At 42.4% G+C, this 23,986-nt stretch overlaps 1 protein-coding gene across 3 annotated transcripts in view; it reads left to right on the forward strand.

Moving 5' to 3' along the window:
* Nucleotides 1-21,110, forward strand: part of CCDC138 (coiled-coil domain containing 138) — a 138,497-nt gene extending 117,387 nt beyond the window's left edge. For all 3 annotated transcript variants that reach the window (XM_033949941.1, XM_033949943.1, XM_033949942.1), the window contains 3 exons: nt 2,439-2,615; nt 16,790-16,928; nt 20,187-21,110. In XM_033949941.1, coding sequence (XP_033805832.1) covers nt 2,439-2,615; nt 16,790-16,928; nt 20,187-20,358 — 488 coding nt within the window. In that variant the 3' untranslated portion in view covers nt 20,359-21,110. The remainder of the gene's footprint in view (nt 1-2,438; nt 2,616-16,789; nt 16,929-20,186) is intronic.
* Nucleotides 21,111-23,986: the final 2,876 nt, after the last annotated feature.

Here is a 23,986-nt window from a genome sequence, read left to right on the forward strand (position 1 = left end):
TACACATCCAGGAAGGGTGGGTGGGGAGGATATGTACTTAATTTATTTTTGAATTATAATTTGTTTACCTTGATCATTTGTATTGCTCTTGATTGCTTTTTTACTGTATGAAAGGGTGGGAGGGAGGGAGGGATATGTACTTATTATATCAATTGATGGAATTTAGTGCTATTTTGTTAACTGTTTGATAATATGTTGTACTTTGTGTTGATTTTTAAAATGAAGAAAGATTTTAGGAAAAAAACCCAAGATACTCAGAGACACTAGCTACTAACAACACCCCCACCCCCCTTATCTACCTCTCAACTAGCTGAATTCTTTAAAAACAAAATCTCAATAGCTAGGGATACCTTCACTGGAACCCCAACCTAACTGGATGAGATCACTCTCCCATCCCACAGAGAAAGAGTCATGTGCAGCGAAAAGAACTTGGTCTGACTTCACAAAAATTCAATGGACTGACATAAGCTATACAACAAATATAGCCATGCAGCATGCCTGCATGCTGCCCCCATACTTATTAAGAACCTCAAGCCTGAAATTCTGCACCCATCTCGCACAATGGGTACAGTCCATGCTCACTGAAGGCCTTTTCCCACAAGATCTCAGTGAAATCATCACCCCTATCTTAAAAGACTCAAAGGGAGCAACAGATCTACCTTCCAATTACAGACCTATAGCCTCCATACCTCTATACGTCAAGCTTATGGAAGGCCTAGTGGCAAAACTTCTCACAGATTACTTAGAACTCCACAGCATACTCCACCCCTCCCAATCAGGCTTCAGGACCAGTTACAGCACAGAGAAACTACTAGGCTCTCTCCTGGACTTGGCCTGACAACACTTGAGCAAAGGCAAAGAAATGCTAATCATACAACTAGATCTCATTGCAGCATTTGATATGGTTGATCACAACATACTACTACAAATATTGGAGACAGTAGGAATCACAGGCAGGGTACACACATGGTTCCAAGGATTCCTACAATCCAGAAACTACAAGGAAAAAATAAAGTAAAATTAGAATCATGGTACAACCCCTGCAGTGTGCCCCAAGGATCCCCACTATCCCCAACAGTCTTCAATCTATATATTGCCTCACTAGGCACTTGCTTAGACCAACTAAACATAACATCGTGTAGCTACGCAGACTATCACCATCCTCCTTCCCTTCAACCAACCGACCCCCCACAGTAATAAACTCACTATATAAAACGCTAGAAACAGTAAAACAGTGGATGAAAAACCACAAACTAAAACTAAATCCAGACAAAACAACAACTTTCCTACTTCTCGAAAACGACACAATCCCTACCATAACAAACTTTGAAATAAACTCCCTCATACCCCATTCCACCCCACCTAAAAATACCAGGGGTGACGATAGACAGAGGCTATACCATGCAACTACATATAAACAAAATAGTTCATAAAGCCTTCGTAGTCATGCGTAACCTAAGACAAATCCGAACATTCTTCAATAAAATTCAATTCAGACTCCTAGTTCAGGCACTAATACTAGGCCTACTAGACTACTGCAATATCATATACCTACCCTGCCCCACCACCATGATAAAACTACAAACGGTGCAAAACATAGCCCTCAGACTGATGTGCTCACTGAAGAAGTATGACCACATTACCGCCGCCTACAAAGACACACACTAGCTACCTGTACAAGCACAAATTCTACTGCATGCTCTTCAAAACCCTACATGGCAATGGACCATCCTACCTGAACACTTGCCTAACTCGGAACAACTCTTCCAGACCAAGGAAAACTCAGACACCCTTCACCCACCCGCCCAATCAAAGGCATTCAGCGTAAAAAAATATGACGCAAGCAGTGAAACTAGACAACCACATCTCCAATTTACTGATCCCAGCACCAAACTACAAAACCTTCAGAAGGGAAATAAAAACCAGGTTGTTCAAGAAGTATATCAAGACAAACTCCTGATACAACCAATATCCTCACACCATCACCAGACTCTTAATTGTTCCAACCAATAGCTTCCCTGTAATCTTCTGGATATGACCAGAATCTCATCCTTTTGTAATCCGCCTAGAACTTCAAGGTATTGGCGGAATAAAAGAAACTAATGTAAATATGCTTGACTATTCATTGTTGATAGACTGAAAATCAGACAAGGATATATGTTTGTTAGGAACTGTGTTACTTATGACTGTTTCCTTTTTGTAATCCTTTTCAACTCCCATAAGTAAAGCTGAGGGGCTAATTTAGCTTGTCTATCTTAGAGCCACAATAAAATCTATGAAAATTCATTGATGTGGCCCAAACTTGGAGGGAAGGTAGAGCATGAGCATTGCACCTAGCCTGTTGAAAATGACTGATTTAATAAGAATAAGATCATTTGCAGTAGGGTCAAAGTTGCAAAATGCATAGTTTCCACTTCTTTGTTGATCATATATTTCAGCTGATTACTTGGCACAAGCATTTGACTCACTTTGCATGGATCTGAAGATGGATGAAGGAAAGGCATTATTTCTGGAGTACCAAGCCGTGACAGTCATTCTAAACCATCTGAAGATATCAAGTAAAGGACTTCTTTCCAGTGTCATAGATATATTGCTGCAGATGGCAGTAGAATCATGTAAGTGCACCCTATGTACACTTTGGCGGGAGGAGGTTGGGGTGACAAATGATGATAATGTTTCCTCTTAAATATATCTACCGGTATGAGAATTCAGAGTCCTTTTTCTTTGTAACAAGCAGTAACGGAGCCTTCATGGGAAGGCTTTTTACAGCTTAGTAAGTACCAGAAGCTTTTTGAGTCATCTACTGTGTGTGTGTACCAAATTCCACCTGCTGCTGGCACATGGGACCACCTTGGTCTTCATCTTTCTACAGAGCCAACAGGATGTGCATCACCAGAGCTCGCCTTGATGTGACATTGTGTGATACATTTTTCTCCCGTTCTTGACTTAGCCCAAAAACCTAGCTTTCTCAAGTTTCTTCTGTTTTTTTGTCCTGCCCAGTGTAGGTCATGGTTGAAGGACCTTTGGCTCCAGTCAGCGTATGTGTTCAAACTTGATTCATTTGATTTGCTAGCAGTTATTTTCTTAGTTGAGATGTCTTGGAAAACAAACTTTCAGTGACTTTAAAAACTGTACTTAATTTGTCTACGAAGGCTCTGGATACAATTCTGTTGCACTGAGTTGTGCTCTATAACCATGCAAAATGTTCTTGAAGAAGATGATGGCTCAAAGGATAATTTGAGAGTGGGACATTTCCTCAATAGATCTTTATACCATTCCTTAGAACAAAAATGTACTTCCATTCTGTTCCATAATAAGGACATATGGAAAAGTAGCCTAGATAGGAGGAGGGAAGATCTTCTGTTCAAGTATCATCCAATACCCCTCAACGAGAACTCTCTTGAAAATCAGATATAACTGGAGAACCATGATTCTCATTGCCCCACGTTGTCCAATGCAAGCATGGTTCCCTTCTCTTCTGAAGCGATCCATGAGAAGACCCATAAAATTAGGGAATTCTACATCACTGATCACGCAAGTTCAAAGGATTCTCTTACATCTCCACATTGTCTCTCTCACTCTCATATCTTGGATATTGAGACAGTTACTATGGCTTCTCTGAACTTGCTTGCCAGTGTCACAGATATAACTGGCTGCTGAAGCTAAGGGGATAGAAATGGAGAAAAAGAAAACATCATCTGAAAAGTTATGTAATACTGATACCTGTAGGATGGGAAATACGGTTCTGGATCTAAGGCTGGGATGGAAGAGTCTGATTTGGATTTAGTGTAGGTCACCGAAAACCATGACTGAGATATAGTTATATCAGGTTATAGTCTATTCAGGAGTGACAGGGTGGGAAGAACAGGAGAAGGAGTAATATAGTTATGCTGTAGTGCTTTGACTTCGATCAAATTTACCTCTTCTGTAAACCTCGTATATTTTAGCTTGCTGATTTTAGTCAGTTTTACCTCTTTTGTAAACTGCATAGAAGCAAAAGGCTTTTGCAATATATAAATAAAAACTTGTTATTTATGTTATGTTGTATATTAAAGATAATATTAAAGCAACATAATTTCTGGACTTATGGGATAAGGAGAGAGGCACTGCGGGATTAATCTGGAAAGAAAGAATGGAATATGTATTTACTTTAGTGTGATGTACAAACTTTCTTCACAGACAGAAGTAGAGAATGTTGAAGGCATTCATAATATATCTATGAAAGGAGAGCTACTAATATGTAATTGCTTATTCAGGAATATTCAGCAGGGGTATCAAGGTACACTTTTTAGCTACCTTATGATTACCACTATTGTGCTCTCAGGTTCAGAATCGCATTTCCTTTTACAGTTGAGACTTTGGCCCACAGGAAGTATCTTCGTTTTCAAGTGGGAACACGCCACTTCCAGTACAAAGTACAATGGTACCTTGGATTACGAGCATAATCTGTTCCAGGAGCATGCTCGTAATCCAAAATGCTCGTTTATCAAAGCGAGTTTCCCCATAGGAAATAATGGAAACTCGCTTTGATACGTTCCCACCCCCATGAGAACCGCATTGCTCCCCCCGAAGGCCCCCCTGCAATCCGGCACCCTCCCCCCCCCCACAATCCGGCACCCTCCCCCCGCGATCGGGCACCCCCTGCCGCGATCAGCCCCGCCCCCACCGCGATTGGGCACCCCCCCGCCGCTGCTAACTGTCATCTGGGCACCGGCATATCCTGTGCGTTGGTGCTGGTGCCCGAAGATCAGCCTCCTCTTCTTGCTGGGCCTTGAGCATCTACGCATGCTCAAGGCCTGCGAGTTCACGGAGAGAACGTGAGCATGCGCAGATGCTCAAGGCCCAGCAAGAAGAGGAGGCCGATCTTCGGACACCGGCACCAACGCACAGGACATACCAGTGCCAGTGCCCGGATGACAGTAAGCAGCGGCGAGGGGGTGCCCAATTGCGGGGGGGAGGGTGCCGGATCATGCTCGGTTTCCAAGGCGCCGATTTTGCAAATGTTTTGCTCGACTTCCAAAACACTCGTAAACCGAGGTACCACTGTACTCCCATTTGGTCTTGAATCAGCACCCAAAGCATTCATGACATTGTCTATTTTGAATAATTCTAAACTTAAATACAAAAATAAATTCCTCTATTGGAAAGAATTATATTACATTAGTGACTTCTATTCCGCCTTTACCTTGCAGTTCAAGGCGGATTACATAAGAATTGTTATGGTCTTAATACATAAGATTTTAAGAGCATTTTCTATTTATCTAAGGAGAGGATTGGTAAAGCCGGTGGAGATTGGGACTTTATTGGTAAAGTTATATTGGTTTTATGTGTTTTTTTGAAGAGTAAGGTTTTTGTTTCTTTTTTGAAAGTTTTGTAGTCTGTGGTTGAAGTCAGCAGATTGGTGAGTTGTTGGTCCAGTTTTGCTGCTCTGGTGGCCATATAACATATGGACCATAAATCAACTTTATTACAATAATCATCTGAAACCCTTCTCAAAATTTATTGAAGAATATCCTTCACTGAAATATAAAGAATTCCAATGGTTGCTATTAACTTCACTCACTTCATCTTTATCACTAATTCACTCAATTCCAAATGATGCCACATATGTATATTAAGAAATGGTGTGACTTGGCTCTTATACAAGGTAAAGTTTCCAGTTTTTATAAACTCTTAAGAGTTTATACTGTACGGTATTTACTGATGTAATATGTTCTAAATGGTCCCATTTACTTACTACTTCCTTAAATGATCTGGAAAGGAGCACCTTTTGATCTAAAGTTAATAGACCACTACTCTCTGTTGGACTATCTCAATCTTTATATATTTCATTATGTGGAAAGATATTGGACTCCACATAGAAAGATGAAAGCTGCTTTGCTGGATAATGATAAATGCTGGCATTGCAACTCATCATTTGGCACTCTAATACATATGCTAAAATAATGCCTTTTTTGGAAGGAAATCTGGTTCACTATCTACTGATATTAACTTTGATATAATAAGTCTTCGCTCATTGCATACATGCTTTGAACATTTCATCTGCAAACTGAAACTAATTGACGCATTGCTTTCATTAGGCATTCAACACGTCTTTTAAAAAAACTAGAAATCTGCTAAATTCCTGAACTATACTTTTTGATGGACCTCAGTTTGCATGTATAAGCGCTTTCAACAAAATCCTTTCTTTATCTACATGTTTATTCACACCTTCAAAGAAGTCAAGCAAATTGGTGAGGCAAGACCTCCCTCGGCTGAACCAATGCTGACTCTGTCTCATTAAATCATGCTTATCTACATGTTCCACAATTTTATTTTTTATAATTATTTCCACTATTTTACCTGGTGGTAACTGCTCATCTATGAGAGAGATCTAGTCTAGTTTTTCTTATATTGTTGTCTTGCTTCTGGTATCTTTAGAAAGTCTAGCTCTAGCCCCTAGGGGCTAAACAATTTGTCTTCTCCAGAGTTTAGGCTTTATCAACTTTCAAAAATCAGCTTTGCATCCTACAAACAAGATTTAATTTGTAGAAGCAGTTTTGGCACAGTACAAAAACAAAGACAGAAAAATGAGGAGCCAAAAGTACATGTAATAGCTTCTTTGGGCCTTTTTTTATCCTTGTCTGTCTGTCTTTGGACTAGCTTAGTTCTATTTTCTAAAAATCTCTTTTAAAAACAAATTTCTATCAGCAGCAAAGTGGGACATTTTCTGGTTTGGTTTGGATAAGCAGACCAATCTTCTGAATTTTACTGAAGACTAAATACGACATCTATGAGAGAATTTGAATTGATTATTTTCATGGTTATCTTGGTTCTGCACGTAGAGATAAATATTTAAGCCCAGATGAGTAATTGCTGTGTAGGAGCAGCAATTGACGCTGTAATAAATGAAATGTAGCTTAAATAGGATAAATATAAAGCTGAGCTAGTTACAAAGAAATCTTTTCCAGCTACAGCAAACACAGAAGACTTACACAGCAGACCGGCAAGCGGGCAGCAATGGAAGCAGCAGAGAGAAGCAGGATGTTGAGCTACCCAGTTTTCTGCACCGTCTGCCATATGTATGACTACCTCCCCTCTGGGAGGCGGTCTTATGTATGCGCTCGATGCGGAGAACTGGAGAGCCTGAAGAAACAAGTCAGACTCCTGGAGGGCAGAATACTGAAACTAGAGGCACTTCAAGCAGTGGAGGAGGAAGACAGAGATGCAGAGAACATCAAGACAGAGGACACCATCGAGGAAGAAGTCCAAGAGCTGGAGAAGTTCATAGAGGAGGCATACAGGGAGGCTGTGGAAAATCATCAGCAACAGTGGAACTGTCGAGATACACCTACAGAGAGTGTGGACCACCAGACGGACAACCACCAGGAAGAAATGGATGACACAGCAGCGAGATCTGGAAACAGCGGAGGGAACCTACAAGAAGACGAGTCCGGTGCAAGCCAATGCCAGGATGAGAGAAAATGGATGGGAACGAAGGACATGGACCTACGGCTGGAGAATCAAAAGAAGATAGAGAGGACAGCAATCTTTGTGGGGGACTCAATCATCAGACAAATCAACAGCCACATAGTGGGAGGAAGACTGGCACGGCTGGTGACCTGCCTACCGGGAGCCAAGGTAGAAGACATAGTGAGCCGCATCGACAGGATCATCGACAGTGTGGAAGAAGAAGATACGGCGGTGGTGATTCATGTGGCTATGAACAACGTGAGCAACAGGAACTACAACAGAGAAGTACTGAAGGACCAGTTCCGGATGCTAGGAAGGAAGCTGAAGACCAGAACACAGAGGATAGCATTCTCTGAGATCCTGCCGGTACCCAGGGCCGATGAGAAGAGGCAGATGGAGCTGCAAGCAGTCAACACGTGGATGCAGCGCTGGTGTGAGGAAGAAGGATTCCACCTCGTGCACAACTGGACGACGTTCTGGGGGAAGAGCAAGCTATTCAGGAAGGACGGACTCCATCTCAGCAGAGATGGAACGAGGTCTACATGCAAGCAACATCAAGAGAGAAGTTGAGAAGTTTTTAAACTAGGAAGAAGGGGAAAGCCGACAGTCGACCGAGAGAGAGAGTTGATGGTTCGTGAACCAATATATCCGGAGGATACCATGCAGGAAGATAGAGGGGAAGACTCACTGGATCACAGGCAAGACAGATCGAAAGGGACACAAGAGGGAAGGAAATGCAAGAAAGGAACAGGCCGCATACTCAAGAGTATGTACACGAATGCAAGGAGCCTAAGGAATAAGATGGGTGAATTAGAATCTATGGCACAAAAAGATAATGTGGACATCATCGGCATCACGGAAACATGGTGGACTGAGGAAAACGTCTGGGACACTGTGCTACCAGGATACAAACTATACCGCAGAGACAGAGTGGCTCAAAAAGGTGGGGGCATTGCCATATACGTCAAAGAGGGAATTGAATCTACTGGAGAGAACACACCACAACAGAAGGATAAGTTAGAGTCTCTATGGGTCAAAATTCCGGGAACAAATGGACTGAAAACGAAGATCGACATCTACCTACCGACTCCCAGGGCAATCTGAAGAAATTGATGGAGAAATGACGGGCGAGATAATACAACTGCAAGGGAGGCAACACAGTTATCATGGGTGACTTCAACTATTCGGGGATAGACTGGAACCTAGGCACCACCGGCTACGCTAGGGAGACCAAGTTTCTGGATGCTGTAGGCAGTTGCTTCCTGGAACAACTTGTCAAGGAAAATACAAGAGGAAATGCAATTCTGGACTTAATTCTAAATGGACTGCGAGGACCGGCACAAGGTGTAGAAGTAGAAGGGACGCTGGGAAACAGCAATCACAATGTCGGTTGAGAATGAAGGCCACAGCACTGAACTTCCGAAAAGGGAATTACAAAGGGATGAAACTCGTGGTGGGGAAGAAGATTAAGAAAAGGATAAGCACTGTAAAAATGCTAGAGCAAGCTTGGTCCCTTTTTAAGGACACAGTCAACGAGGCACAAAATCTATATATACCACGTATCGACAAGGGATCCAAGAGCAAAAAAAACAAGGAACCGGCGTTGCTCACTGTAGAGGTGAAGGAAGTTATCGGAGACAAGAAAACTTCATTTAAGGAATGGAAAAGCTCAAGAACGGACGAAGCACATACAACATCAACGCAGGTGCCGTAAGGCGATAAAAAGGGGCCAAAAAAGACTACGAAGAAAAAATAGCCAAGGAGACAAAAAACTTCAAGCCGATCTTTCGATAATTTAGGGGGAAACGACCCGCGAAGGAAATGGTGGGACCGTTGGATGACCATGGAATTAAGGGAATCCTAAAGGAGGACAAAGCAATCGCCAACAAACTCAACACATTTTTTGCATCTGTATTTACCGAAGAGAATATATACAGCATACCAGAACCCATCAGGCTATATGCTGGAAACAAAGACGGGAAACTGACAGGGTTGACGGTCAGTCTAGAAGAGGTATGCAGGCAGATCGATAGGCTTAAGAATGATAAATCCCCAGGACCAGATGGCATCCATCCGAGGGTCATCAAGGAACTCAAAGGGACTATAGCTTAACTGTTTCAACTAATAGCCAATCTGTTGATCAAATTGGGAAAGATTCCGGAAGACTGGAAGGTGGCGAATGTTACGCCAATCTTCAAGAAAGGTTCGAGGGGAGATCCAGGAAACTATACACCAGTGAGTCTGACCTTGGTACCAGGAAAGATGGGAGAGGCACTGATAAAGGACCACATCATTGATCACCTTGATGGACATGGTCTGATGAGGACCAGCCAGCACGGCTTCAGCAAAGGCAGATCTCGTTTGACGAACTTGCTGCACTTCTTCGAGGGAGTAAACAGGCAGATAGACAAGGGCGACCCAGTCGACACTGTATATCTGGATTTTTAGAAGGCGTTCGACAAGGTCCTGCATGAACGACTACTTCGAAAAATTGCGAGCCATGGAATCGAGGGTGAAATACTCACGTGGATTAAAAACTGGTTGGCGGATAGGAAACAGAGAGTGGAGGTAAATGGACAATACTCAGACTGGAAAAGCATCACAAGTGGAGTGCCGCAGGGTTCGGTGCTTGTACCCGTGTTCTTCAACATATTTATAAATGACCTGGAAATTGGTAAGACAAGCGAGGTGATTAAATTTGCAGACAATACAAAGTTATTCAGAGTAGTGAAGACACAGAAAGATTGCAAAGACCTGCAACGTGACATAAACACGCTCGAGAAATAGGCCATGACATGGCAAATGAGGTTTAACGTGGATAAGTGTAAGGTGATGGATGTCGGTAACAAAAAATCTTATACACGAATACAGGATGTCTGGTGCAGTACACGGAGAGAACCCCCAGGAAAGAGACTTGGGAGTTCTGATCGACAAGTCGATTAAGCCGTCCACACAATGCGCGGTGGCGGTGAAAAGGGCGAACAGAATGTTAGGAATGATAAAGAAGGGATCACGAACAGATCGGAAAAGGTTATCATGCCGCTGTACCGGGCCATGGTGCGCCATCACCTGGAGTACTGCATCCAGCACTGGTCGCCGTACATGAAGAAGGACACGGTACTACTCGAGAGGGTCCAGAGAAGAGTGACTGAAATGGTTAAAGGACTGTAGAAATTGCCATACAGTGAGAGATTAGAGAAACTGGGACTCTTCTCCCTTGAAAAAAGGAGACTGAGAGGGGATATGATCGAAAAATTCAAGATAATGAACGGAATTGACTTAGTAGATAAAGACAGATTGTTCACCCTCTCCAAGGTAGGGAGAACGAGAGGGCACTCTCTAAAATTGAAAGGGGATAGATTCCGAACAAACGTAAGGAAGTTCTTCTTCACCCAGAGAGTGGTGGAAAACTGGAACGCTCTTTCGAAGTCTGTTATAGGGGAAAACACCCACCAGGGATTCAAGACAAAGTTGGACAAGTTCCTGCTAAACAGGAATGTACGCAAGTGAGGCTGGACTCATTTAGAGCACTGGTCTTTGACGTGGGGGCCGCTGCGTAAGCAGGCTGCTGGGCACAATGGACCACTGGTCTGACCCAGCAACGGCAATTCTTATGTTCTCTCTTCTCTCATCTTATCTGTAGTGGTTGTTTAATCACTTATTCTGTACAGACAATGAACAATTATTCTGCAGTAATGTTTGTTTTTGTGTTAAAATCCTTTAATAACTGGTATCCTTTAGTCTCTAAATATTTTTTCTAGTGTGGCTTACTCAGTGTGTCTAGCTGAAGATGCATATTAAAAGCAGCTTTTATATACGGAAGATTAAAAAGGCCTGGCCTATTTAGTTCCTCATCTAGCAGTTGTTAAAACATTTCATCATTTTTCATCAGAGATTGCCATTTTTGTTAAATTGATGTAGGTGAACTGTAGAGCAGTGTTTCTCAAATCTGTCCTGGAGTATCCCCTTGCCAGTCAGGTTTTCAGAATATCCACAATGAATATGCATGTAAAAGATTTGCATACAATGGAGGCAATATATGCAAACCAATATCATGCCTATTCATTGAGAATATCCTGAAAACTTTACTGGCCAAGGGGGTACTCCAGGACTGATTTAAGAAACACTGCTGTACAGTACCATGAAGCTCGGGCTACTTTTTAAACTGACTTTGACCTATTTCCGTTATACATTGCTATCTTCTCTTGTGTTTGCTTTATTGCTGAGAAATTTGAAGTTGAAGGAAGCAGGAAGAGATTTGGAGCCCTAAATTGGGTGTGGCCACAGTTTTACTGTAGCCCAAGGCCAAGAGGTCATGTGCTATAATTTAATATACCACGTCATCTGCTTTTTTGATGTTTAGGAGAGGAACAGGTTAGAAATTGGCTAGTATAAGTGTTTAAAGGCACTAATATGATGCAGACTTTAATACTTATCTGCATTGTGGGAAGTTTTACATAATATGGTATATTTAGGGCCTGAATTTTTCAGGCAGAGAATGGAATAGCCTTAATTGCCTGAAATACATTATTTGAGTGTTGTGGGCAATTACGTTATGGCAATTGACTACATTTCTCCATTCTACAATTACATACATTTACAAGCTATCGTAATAGAAAACATGATTTAAATACAGTTTTGCTTTTATTTGATAATGATTTTTAAGTTGTTCATGTCACACAGAGTACTTGTGACAAAGAATACTGAAAATCACAGGAGGCACATGCACATATCACTTAATAAAGTCTATGATTCCCATGCAGAGTTTTCTTTTATTTATTTCTGTGGTGTCCTAACTCATGATATCGACACTTTTCATAAATTGAAAACTGAGATTGAGATAACACCGGGCATATGGTCTAAAGCAGGGGTGTCCAGCCCACGGGCCGCATGTGGCTCCATGAAGTATTTTGTGCGGCCCCGCTCGAGGGTTATGTGGCATTTTCCTTTGCCGCCCCCGGGTGTTTACAATTTTTCCAGCTCCCTCCTCCGTCTTGCTACAGTGTTCGCTCAAAGCCACGGGCAGCAATTCCTACGTGCCTCCTGCGGCTAACCCGGAAGCGTTCCCTCTGACATCACGACATCAGAGAGAAGGCTTCCAGATCAGCCGCAGGAGACGCATAGGAGTCGCTGCCTGAAGCTTTGAGTGAACACTGCAACAAGATGGAGGAGGGAGCCGGCAAGAAGGTAAACACCCACGGCACAGAAGGGAGGGAGAAGGACGTGTTGGGACTTGAGAGGGAGGGAGCACAAACAGAACAAATCATGGAAGGAAGGAGGGGCATGAACTTAGGACACAGAATGAAGGGAAAGAGGGAGGCGAGTATGAGCTATAAGATGGAAGAATGGAGGGAGTGAGGGAAAGAGATGCTGAGGTGAGGGAGAAAATACAAAGGGAGAATTGGGTGTCAGAGAGGGAAAGAGATGGTGCACATGGGGAGATGCAGAGAGAAGAGGGAGAAAGGGGGAGAGAGAATTATTGGACATGGTGGTGGGAGAGGAGTGAGGTAGAGATGCATAGGCATGGAGAGAAGGGGGAGAACATACTGGGCTGAGGAAGCCTCCTGGACTTTTTTTTTTAAGTACAGAGGGGGAGGGTATTAGAAGTGCTAGATTGGGTGTGGAGGGAGAGTTTATGGGGCCAGAAACAGAAAACAAAGAGATGGTGGGCAATGGTCTGAAGGGAGAGAAATTGGACTTGGGGTGGTGTGGAGGAAGAGGGAAAGAGATTCCTGAAGGGAGAAATGGTGGACCTGGGGAAGGGAGGCAGACAGGGGGAGAGATGGTATAGGGGACAGTTGGGAAAGGGAGAGAAGTTGGATCAAGGGAGGGAGGGAGAAATGTTAGGCCTGTGGATAGAAGGCATAGAGATGCAGCATCTCTCTCTCTTTTTTCCCCTCCATTTCATTGTTCAGCATCAAGGGGGGAGGGAAGAAGAAAAACTGAAAAGAGAGGGAGCAAAATGTTGGACCATGGGGATAGAGGAGCAGAAATGGACCCATGGGAGGACAGGAGGGAAGAGAGCTGGGATAAGAAGATGCTAGGAAATGGAAAGAAAGGGACAGGGAGTTATAGCCTGACCAGAGGAGAGAGGGAGGGGGATTATGAAATGTGGTGAGCCATGTGGATGAGGTCAAAAGGGAGATGACAAGATGAGTGAGAGCAGTGAGTACATGGTAATGGAAATATGGTAATGGGGAACATAAGAACATAAGAAGTGCCATCTCCGGAACAGACCCTAGGTCTATCAAGTCCGGCTATCTGCACATGCGGAGGCCCTGCCAGGTGTATCCTGGCATAGTTTTAGTCCCAATGCTTCTCATAAGAGATGTGCATCTAATTTACCCTTAAACCCTAGAACGGTGGATTCCTCAATTACCTCTTCTGGGAGGTGTCCACCAGTCGTAGACAGAAGGAAATAGGAGTTGGAAAATGGGAGAGCTAGCGACTGAGAGAAGGTGGAGAATTGTGAGGTAGCTGAACATTTAAAAAGAAGGGTGAGAGAGAAGGCAAGATTAGAGTGGACAGAGGCAAAAAAAAGAAAAGAAAAAGTTAAGAAAGCTGAAAGGGAAAAATCAATACATTGGAGACAGGCATAAGGAGGAAATGGAACAAGAGAGAAGAGGAGAAAAAAAATGGATAGCAGACACTGGAAAGAGAATTAGTTGAAGATAGACAAAAAGCAGAAAGAGAAACTTGGACCAAGATGATGGAAAATCAAAATATCCAGACAACAAGGTAGAAAAAATTGTTTTATTTTGAATTTATTAACTGGAATATGTTAGCTTTGGGATATGTGCATCACAATTATTTTTGTATTCAGTGGCATAGTCATATACAGCTGATTTGGGGGAGGGACTGGAGCCCAAAATTAGTGGATGGGCACCAAAGTTTCTCCCCACCTGAGTGCAGTTTATAAATACTTGAGCTAGTGGAGATTCCCAAGCCCTGCCAACTGAAGACATCTTCCTCCAGTCTGGCAGCCCAAAATCTCCAAGCTTTGCAGCCAATGGTAATATCCTCAAGCTGGCACAGCTTTCATGCACAAAGCAACAAAACAAAAAGAAGAGTTCCAACCTAAACTGCAGTAAAAAACAACCAAGAGCAAGCAAGACAAAACTGCAGATCTGTACAAGATGCAGGCAAAATTTATTTGTGACAAAAAAATTTTTTAAAACCCTTTACCAATCAGGGGACCCGACAAGGTCCATGTTTCGGACAAACCTTCGTCAGGGGTCCATGGAAAAAATAGAAGGAAAAAACCAAAAAGTCACAAAAAAACTTTATAGTGGCAGCAAAGTATGGATCTTGACGTCGCCCATACTTTGCTGCCACTATAAAGTTTTTTTGTGACTTTTTGGTTTTTTCCCTCTATTTTTTCCATGGACCCCTGACGAAGGTTTGTCCGAAACACGGACCGTGTCGGGTCCCCTGATTGGTAAAGGGTTTTAAAAAAAATTTTTTGTCACAAATAAATTTTGCCTGCGTCTTGTACAGATCTGCAGTTTTGTCTTGCTTGCTCTACAGCTTTCATGCATGCATGAAGGCCAAGGGGGGGTCAGGGAGGAGGGAAAGCAGCAGCTCTGCAATACTGCTCCGAGCTGTAGAACTTAGGGAGTTGGAGGGGGGGAGGTGGCCTTCAGTTGGTGAGGCTTGGGGATCCCTACTAGCTACAGCAGGGGAGGTGTTCATTTTGAGGTAGCCTAAGCTCAAAGGGAGGCCCAAAAAAGCAGAAATATTTACCCTGACTGAACGATCCTCCATGTGTGCCACTGACAGCTGATTCAGCATCCCCACTCTGATGAGGCTCACCTCTGAAGAGGCTCACTGTAGCTGTAATAGAAGTGAATGGGAGAACCAGGAGCGCACATCTCTGCTCATCAGAGTGGGGATGCGGAAGCCTGTGGCTGTTCCCACTGTCAGTGATGCACATGGAGGATCACTCAGGGTAAGTATTACTGCTTTTTTGGGTTCCTCTCCACAGTGTCCCTTTAATAAAGGTTTATTATTAGATATGTACATCTTCTATATTAGTGATGCAAATTTGAGACCTGCTCAACCTTTTTTTGCTCATCAGCTAGTATTAGTGTTTGTGCAACCCCAGAAAAATTTTTTTTCTCCAATGCGGCCCAGGGAAGCCAAAAGATTGGACACCCCTGATCTAAAGCATTTTCTTCTCTGGTTACAGGGAAAAATAGCCCATTGTGTTTAAACAGCATGCATACTGACATAGTCTTAATTCAAATTTGATTTTAAATTTTAGATTAGTTATCTAGATTTCTTGTAGATTGTAATATCATTATTGGACCAACATCAGAATTTAAAAAGTTTAAAAATGTTCCTAGAGGAAAAATCCATATACCATTAAGTTAGAGTTTGGAAAATCTGCTGCTTATCTCTGGGAGCGAGCAGCATGGAATTTAAAAACCTTTTTATATCATGCCAGGTATTTTGTCCACTGTTCGGAAACAGGATACTGGGCTTGATGAACTATTTTTGTCTGACCCAGATGATAGTTCTTATGTTCTCAAGTCTCTCTTTCATCTCCTTGTGCTCTAAGTAATCTCCCTATCTCATCCCTCCATTATTCTTTCAAATTTCCCTCACCTCCTAAGCATCAAGCATCATAGAACTAGCAGCAATTTTTCAACCCTCCTCCCTCAATTGAGTCAGCAGTCTTGGTGTATATTTCTATCCATTCATGTATGCTATTGCCACTGTTGAAACAAGAGCTAATCTCCAGCTGCACTCATGGCTCATTATTTTAAGCTGCATGGTACAGGAACTCTGGTGCTGTTTTTGATCCAAGATTTGTGAGACTTGGATAAGACCTGGTTGTCACAGTGGAGTTCAAATCTAAAGAGAATCCTACAATGCAAATGGAGAGAGGTTTTCATTTTTATTTTTTTTTTCAACAATGGTAGCCAAATAAGGAAATCATTGTGGACAAGAAGTCCTGGGTGCCAATGTGTAAGTTTTAGATGTTGTGGTGACCTGACATCTGAGATTTACTAAGCTCTGTCATCCGAGAACTAGCAGAATCTAGAATCTACTGTTGAGGTCTTTTGTGTTCAGAAGTTGATTATAAGGCATTTTCGACAGCATTAAAACTACATGTGTTAATCCAAAAAAGCTCTCCAAGGATGAAAAATGTGATTGAAAAAAAAACCCCAAAACAAAAAAGCACACCTTGTTTGTTAATGCTACTCAAGATCACCTCATCGAATAAAGATTATTTTTATTGCGCAATTTCAGTGAAAAGAAAAGGTTGGCTTGGAATGATGTAGCTAAGCTGTGATAGGAAGAAAAATGTTCATTATGTTTTTGTTTTTTGCAGGTTTTCTGCAGCCATTTCTAGACACCTGCAGCAATGAATACTTTTTCCATACTTGCTCTGCATTACTTCGCAATCCTAAACTTGATCTACAGATACTGGAAAAACTCAGCATTTTACTTCAGAAGCTTTCCAAAATCAAGTAAATATTTGCAGTTCTTGTTCATCAGAATTGATTGGTTGTCTCCACTCCAGAATTTCTGTTGGGTTTCCAGTAGAGAATGACACGGTGAAAAAATTGGTCCCCGTCCCCGTCTCACCATCCTCTGCACCGCCCCGTCACCGCCACTGCCACCCCATTCACCGCCCCGTCACCGCCACTGCAACCCCATTCACCGCCCCGTCACCGTCACCGCTGCATATATAAAAGCCTCAAACGGGTACGATTTTAAATACTTTTCTTTATTTACGTATAAAGGAAACATTCTTTAAAACTTTAAAACTTAGTTAAATATTAGTTAATAACTATACAAAAACAAACACGACATGTACTTTTAATGTTTACAATGTTAGCCTACATGGTAAGTAGACGCGGCCGCTGTACCTAATCGCGGCAAATCGTGTACCTAATCGTGTACCTAATCGCGGTCACTATGCTAATCGTGATTAGCATAGTGACCGCGGCTACGGCTGCAAGTCTCCCCTCCCCCCAGCGATCACGGCAGGAGGGCACCCAACCCCTCCTGTAGACCCCCCCCAACGGCCCTCCCGACAATCGCAGCAGAAGGGTACCCAACCCCTCCTGCCGGTCCTCCCAATGGCCTCCCCTAAGATCGCCGGCAGGAGGGTACCCAACCCCTCCTGCTGGACCCCCCCCCAACGAACCCTCCCACCCCGGAACTCCCTTAGTCTTACTTTCCAAGTTGGACCGGACGGCTCCTCACACGTATGGCCAGCAGGCTTGCCTCCGTCCAAATGAGGCGGGCCCGCCCCTACCCTGCCCAACCCACAGGATCCTAGGGCCTGATTGGTCTAGGCACCTAAAGCCACTCCCGCTATAGGAGGGGCCTTAGGTGCTTGGGCCAATCAGGCCCTAGGATCCTGTGGGTTAGGCAGGGGAGGGGCGGGCCCGCCTCATTTGGACGGAGGCAGGCCTGCTGGCCAGACGAGCGAGGAGCTGTCCGGTCCAACTTGGAAAGTAAGACTAAGGGTGGTGTTTCGGGATGGCGGGGTTTGTTGGGGGAGGGTCCGGCAGGAGGGGTTGGGCACCCTCCTATTGGCGATATAGGGGGCCGTTGGGGGGGCCGGCAGGAGGGGTTGGGCACCCTCCTACCAGTGATCATAGGGGGGCTGTTGGGGAGCTGGCAGGAGGGGTTGGATATCCTCCTGCTGCGATCGTCGGGAGGGCCGTTGGGGGGGGGTTGGGGTAGGCAGGAGGGGATGGGTACCCTCCTGCCGCGATCGTTGGGGAGGGCTGGTTCTGTCGGCATGAAGGGCTGAGCACCTTCCTGCCGGCGATCGTCGGGGGGGGGAGGGGCGGGTTCTATTGGCAGGAAGGGTTGATCTGACAAATGAGGAGCCAGTATATTGGGGGGCGGAGTCAATGCGGCAACGTGCAGGTGAAACACAGGTAAATAGCGGTTCCTAGAAGGGGGGACATTGGCCTGCGGGGACAAATCTATTCACCGTTTTTGCGGGCGGTGAAAGGATTTGTCCCCGCGTCTGCGGCGATTTGCTAATGAGGTCACCATAACCCGCAGCCACGCAGCGGTTCGCTGCGGGGATCACTCCCCGTGTCATTCTCTAGTTTCCAGTATAGGTTTTATTATTCAAAAGCATTTTACTTTTTCTTAAAATATTCCAACTCTATGATATACAGTATAGTCCTAACCTTTTACTACCTTTTTTGTTGCTTTATCATCTTGGGGGCCCTTTTTACTAAGCTGTGCTAAAAAGCGAGCTGTGCTATGATTAGCATGTGGGTTTCTTCTATGTTGAGGCCACTTTTAACGCTGTTGAAAAATGGCCGTATGCTAATTTTCTCATTAGCACATGAGCCCTTAACTATACCTATTGTCTAATGAGCCCTTAACTAAATCGGTTAATGTGCGGCAATGTCCACATGCTAACAGATTAGCACAGCCATGCCCAGTCTCCATCCCTAGTGCTAAAATATATATTTTATTTTTTAGCATGTGGTTAGGATGCCCACGTGCAAAAACTGTTTCGGAATACCTCAGTACACCTTGCAGTAATGCTCTTTTAGGTGCAATAAGCATGTGTTAGTAAAAAGGCCTCTTAATGGCTTGCAGCGTCACCAACCATACAGGGTTTTGTGCATTGCAGCAACTCTCCAAATCTTTATTTTGATGTTATGGCCTTTTTTTCCTTTCCTTTCCCTTTTTTTTTTTTTAATTTTTGCTCATACCATTTTTTTCTGCATAATAAATATTGTTATTAGTTATTTTTTTTATTCCACTGTCTTTCCTGGGATCTTGTCTAAATGGCATGATCTAGTTCACTGGCTGGCTGAGCAAACTCAGCTAACAATGTTTAGGGACTTCCAGTAAATTCCCACTCCTGATTTGGCCTGTTTTTATTAGTCTTTATCTCTTTTCCAAAGTCCATCCCCAGGATCTATCCCACCCTTCTCCAATCTGTCTCCACCAGGCTCCACTGGTGTTTCTCCCTCACACTACTTTGCCAATCCTATTACACATACTCTTCTTCCTTTCTCTCAAGCCCTACCACTAATAAATGTTCTCTGTCTCTTTTCCCCAGCCTACCTTCATCTCCTTCAGAGTGTCAACATAAATCATGGCTGCAGCTTTTTATCATTCCCACCATGATAAGCTGCAGAATGGTGTTGGTTTCACTTAGCTTCTGCTTTCAACTAGCAAAGATTAACCTCACGAAGACCTGTTTCTCTTCCCTCCCATCCTGTGAACTTTGTGGTAGCTTCACTGTCCACTAGGGTCTGTGGATCACAAGTTTGGAACCACTAATCTAAACTAATGCTCTTGAAGTTCAGTATTAACACCCCTCTGGGGAGAATAAAGGGAGGAGGTGAAGGGGTTCAATTTGTGAGAGCTGTGCATAGAGTTGTATGCTGCAGTACTTGTTCTGTATTGAGAAGGGCAAGCTCTTTTGAACTTCAGTGCCATAGGATCCCAGATTTGGTAGCTGCCAATATAAATTTAATTAAATTAATTCATAGCTAGGTGTTTAAACACTCATGCCATTGTTAGAGCTGTCCTATGGATGTGGAATAAGTTAAAAGGTTTAAGTGCAAGCATGTAAAAATGAGTATGAAGGGATCTGTTTATTTGGAAGACAGAAAGTGGGTTGCATTTGAATCTGCCAAGAGTTGACAGTTCTCTACGTTGTGTTTATATACAGTATTTGTTTCCTAAAATGTTATAAAATTTCAGTGATTTTTCAAACCATCTTGTTTTTACAGGAGCAATAAGAAGCTATTTGAACTTTCTTCTATTCATCTAATTCTTCAAGAAATGCAGATGACAGCCAATCATGATCATGCCTTCCTCCTTATCAACCTTAATTCTATCCTCTTCAATTTGGGAATATTGAAGAATAATACTGTGACTTCCTGCCTTAATTCTAGCCATTAACAAACTCGGTTTCACTCTGGCCAAAATTACTCATATTCTATTCTTGGTTCCTATTTTCTATCAGGTGCTACTTTCTAAGTGTTTTTAACAACTGTTAACATTTACTGTTTTTATAATTCGCTTAATTAGGGTTAATCATATTGAATGCATTTTGATTACAATAAATGTATTTTGTTTGTGAGTGTTATAAATTAGTATGAAAACTGATTTTTGTTCAACTCCAATATGCATTAGAAACCATAGGAGGAAAGTGTGGCATAGTGGTTAGAACTTCAGCCTCAGTACCCTGAAGTTGTGGGTTCAAAACCCCCCATGCTGCTCATTGTGACCCTGGGCAAGTCATGTAATCCTCCACTGCCCCAGGTATATTAGATAGATTGTGAGCCCACCGGGACAGATAGGGAAAATGCTTGAAGTACCTTTATGTAAACCCCTTTGAGTGTGGTTATAAAACTACATAAAGGAGGTATACAAGTCCCAATCCCATAGTTTACAGCTTTGCCAATAAGCCTTAATGATTTTCTTGAACAACTTGGAATATACTTTTGGATGTTTCTGAATGCTAAGTAGAGAACAAGAATAAATTAATCTCTGTGGTTGAGCAGTTCTACTACAGGAAGAGTACAGACAGAGAAAATGTTGCATTTTTTTAAAGATATATTTATACAGTTGAAACACACCACCTTCGTGACTATAATTTTGTATCTGTTTCAGACCTATCATCTATATAAAGATTCATATGATCAAGTTGACGAGCACTTTTGTGGTCTGTTGGAATTGCTTACATCTTTGATGATAGCTACAAAGGCTCTCAGTTTATTTATCAGTTGCTTATATGGAAACATGTCAAAGGCTTTGCTAAAATGTAAATACACCCCTAAATCCAAGTGTTTTGGTAACCTAGTCAAAGCAACTAATCAAATTTGTCTGATAACTTACCTCAAGTAAAAACATGCTGCCTCATGTACTGCATTCAATTTGATTCCAGAAATCTTACTATCCTCCATTTTGGAAGTATTTCCATTAATTTACTCACCACAGTGGTCAGACTAATATACATATAGTCCAAAACCTACTCCTTATGCTTTTGTGGAGAGAGACAAAAGAGCCCCATATGAGCTCTTACAAGAAGCTTTCCTTATGGATCTGACAGTTAAAGCAGTCTTCTTGGTGGCAATTACTTCTGCAAGCATTTCACCCCAAGAAAAAGAACAAGATCTTAAAGGTTTTGGATGTCAGAAGAGTACTCTTGCATTACCTGGAGGTGACTAGTGAATTTCGTTAACCAATCAGGAGAGACGAGGTAAACCCGCTTCCAAAGTTACCATCTCCAGATGGATTCGTAGAGCGATATTCTCTGCATACATCGGTTGCAGCAAACAGCTATCTATCTCGTTACTTCATGTGTGTGCACATTAATACATGTAAATTAGTTATTTATATGTGAGAATGCCATATCACCCTTCTAAAATGACATTCATGGGACCCCATTGTGAGATATGACTAAGTGGGTATGGGTGTAAAGCTGAATGATAAAAATAGCTTAGAAGGGGAGAAAAAGTGAAAACCTCTAAAGTGAGGGGTTTGAGATAACAGAAAATAAGGAATATTTTGAAAGGCAGATTTATTCTGTGTGGTTGAGGCAAGTTGTATTAAATAGTATACAAATTAAGTTTTATTACATATATACAATATTTCTAGCCATAATCATTGATTAAGTACAGAGTTTGAATTAATACGTTACCGGTTATTACATCATTACTCTTGTCCACGATCAGGAGGCTTACTCACAAAATGTCATCACACAGCGTATCAGCAGTGGAAAATGTCCCTCTCTTTCTTTCTGAGAAGGCAATATTTATATACATCCCCTCCTTGTAACTGAATGCCAGAGGGGGGGGGGGGAATGTTTATCAATCAGTATGTGTTAAACTCCTAGCCTGCTTCGTGAGCTAATTTCCCATCCCTTTCCTTGTGGAGGATGTTTACCAATCAGTATGTGTGAGAAACTCCTAGCCTGCTTCGTGAGCTAATTTCCCATCCCCTTCCTTGTGGAGGATGTTTACCAAACGGACTACACATCCCCCCTTTATGGATTGAGCTAACTGAATGCCGAGAGGATGTTTACCAATCAGTATGTGTTAGAAACTCCTAGCCTGCCTGAGCTGACAATGACCTGCTCTCATAATTATCAGCAGGTGCTGAAAAATTCCTGGCCTTGTTCGTTCTCATAGTACTTGCGTTTCCCTGTAACAGCTATCATGGATCCTAGGCAGTGTCATTCAATATTAATAATTCTTTCATACCATACGTTTCACATTCGTGTCACACAAGTTGATTGAGAGGTAAAGATGACTTTATAATTGACATGTTACACCAATTATAGGACAGGTGTAAGTGATCTCATTTTAAATGTACACACACATTTTTGGCCACTTGCTTTAGTATTTGATTAAGAAATGCAGGCACTTACTTTTCTTCATAGAGAATGACACGGGGACAACATTTGTCCCCATCCCCTTGGTGTTAACTCGGAAACCATTCCTGTGTTATTCTTTAAGGAGCGAGGGAAGAATGAGAGTATGAATGGGCACAGCCACTGACCCTCAAATCTTGCATTAAAGAATGCTGGTGTAGAAGTACTGAGGTTGAGATAGACACTAAAGAATTTCACAGAATAGTTTCCCGTGGTTATCCATAGAGACGGGGACAAATTTTGTCCCCCACATCATTCTCTAAAAATAATCTTGAATTAGGTGCCATAATCAATACCTTTCCTGTGTACTCTGTTTTAGAATTACACTTATCCATTAGCGTGGCTGATTCTTAAAGTTCACATCCATAATGTTGTCAATCAATTCAATCATAAATTACAGGGAGCATTTTGCCAAGATCATAGTCTATTAAAGCAATACACAGTGTCACATAAATTATAAAACCAGGCATTTAAAACTGCAGCTGCAAATGGTACACAACTAAATTGTGGTATTCCGTATAATACATTTTCTCTGCATCTAATTACTATTGTAATGTATCACAGTATTTATCATATCTTGAAAAACAAGATATTTGGTTGTCTACTTCAAAGAAAAGGCTTTTATTTTAACTTACCAGTAGTGTTTGACATCCCACTGTTTGGGTTAAGCCTTTACACCAAGATATTACTAAGACCAAAACATAATGTGGAAACCTAAAATATTTGTGTTAAGGGGGTGATTTTATAACCAAGTAGGTATGGTGGGCATGCTGGCTCCATTATAGAATACAAGTGTAACCTGATATCAGCTTGCCTAGCATTCATATGCCTGCAGTTATAGCAGCTATAGACCTAACCATAGGTGTATAAATACAGAAGGGTTGCACATAACTTACAATGTTATCTAAGTTATGGACCGCATTTTGTAAATGGCACCCACATTTGTACTCTTAAATCAGGGGTAGGGAACTCCGGTCCTCGAGAGCTGTAATCCAGTTGGGTTTTCAGGATTTCCCCAATGAATATGCATTGAAAGCAGTGCATGCAAATAGATCTTATGCATATTAATTGGAGGAAATCCTGAAAACCCGACTGGATTACGGCTCTCGAGGACCGGAGTTCCCTACCCCTGACTTAGATAATATGCGCTGA

Source organism: Geotrypetes seraphini, chromosome 6 (genome assembly GCF_902459505.1).
Source record: "Geotrypetes seraphini chromosome 6, aGeoSer1.1, whole genome shotgun sequence".
Taxonomy (NCBI): domain Eukaryota; kingdom Metazoa; phylum Chordata; class Amphibia; order Gymnophiona; family Dermophiidae; genus Geotrypetes; species Geotrypetes seraphini.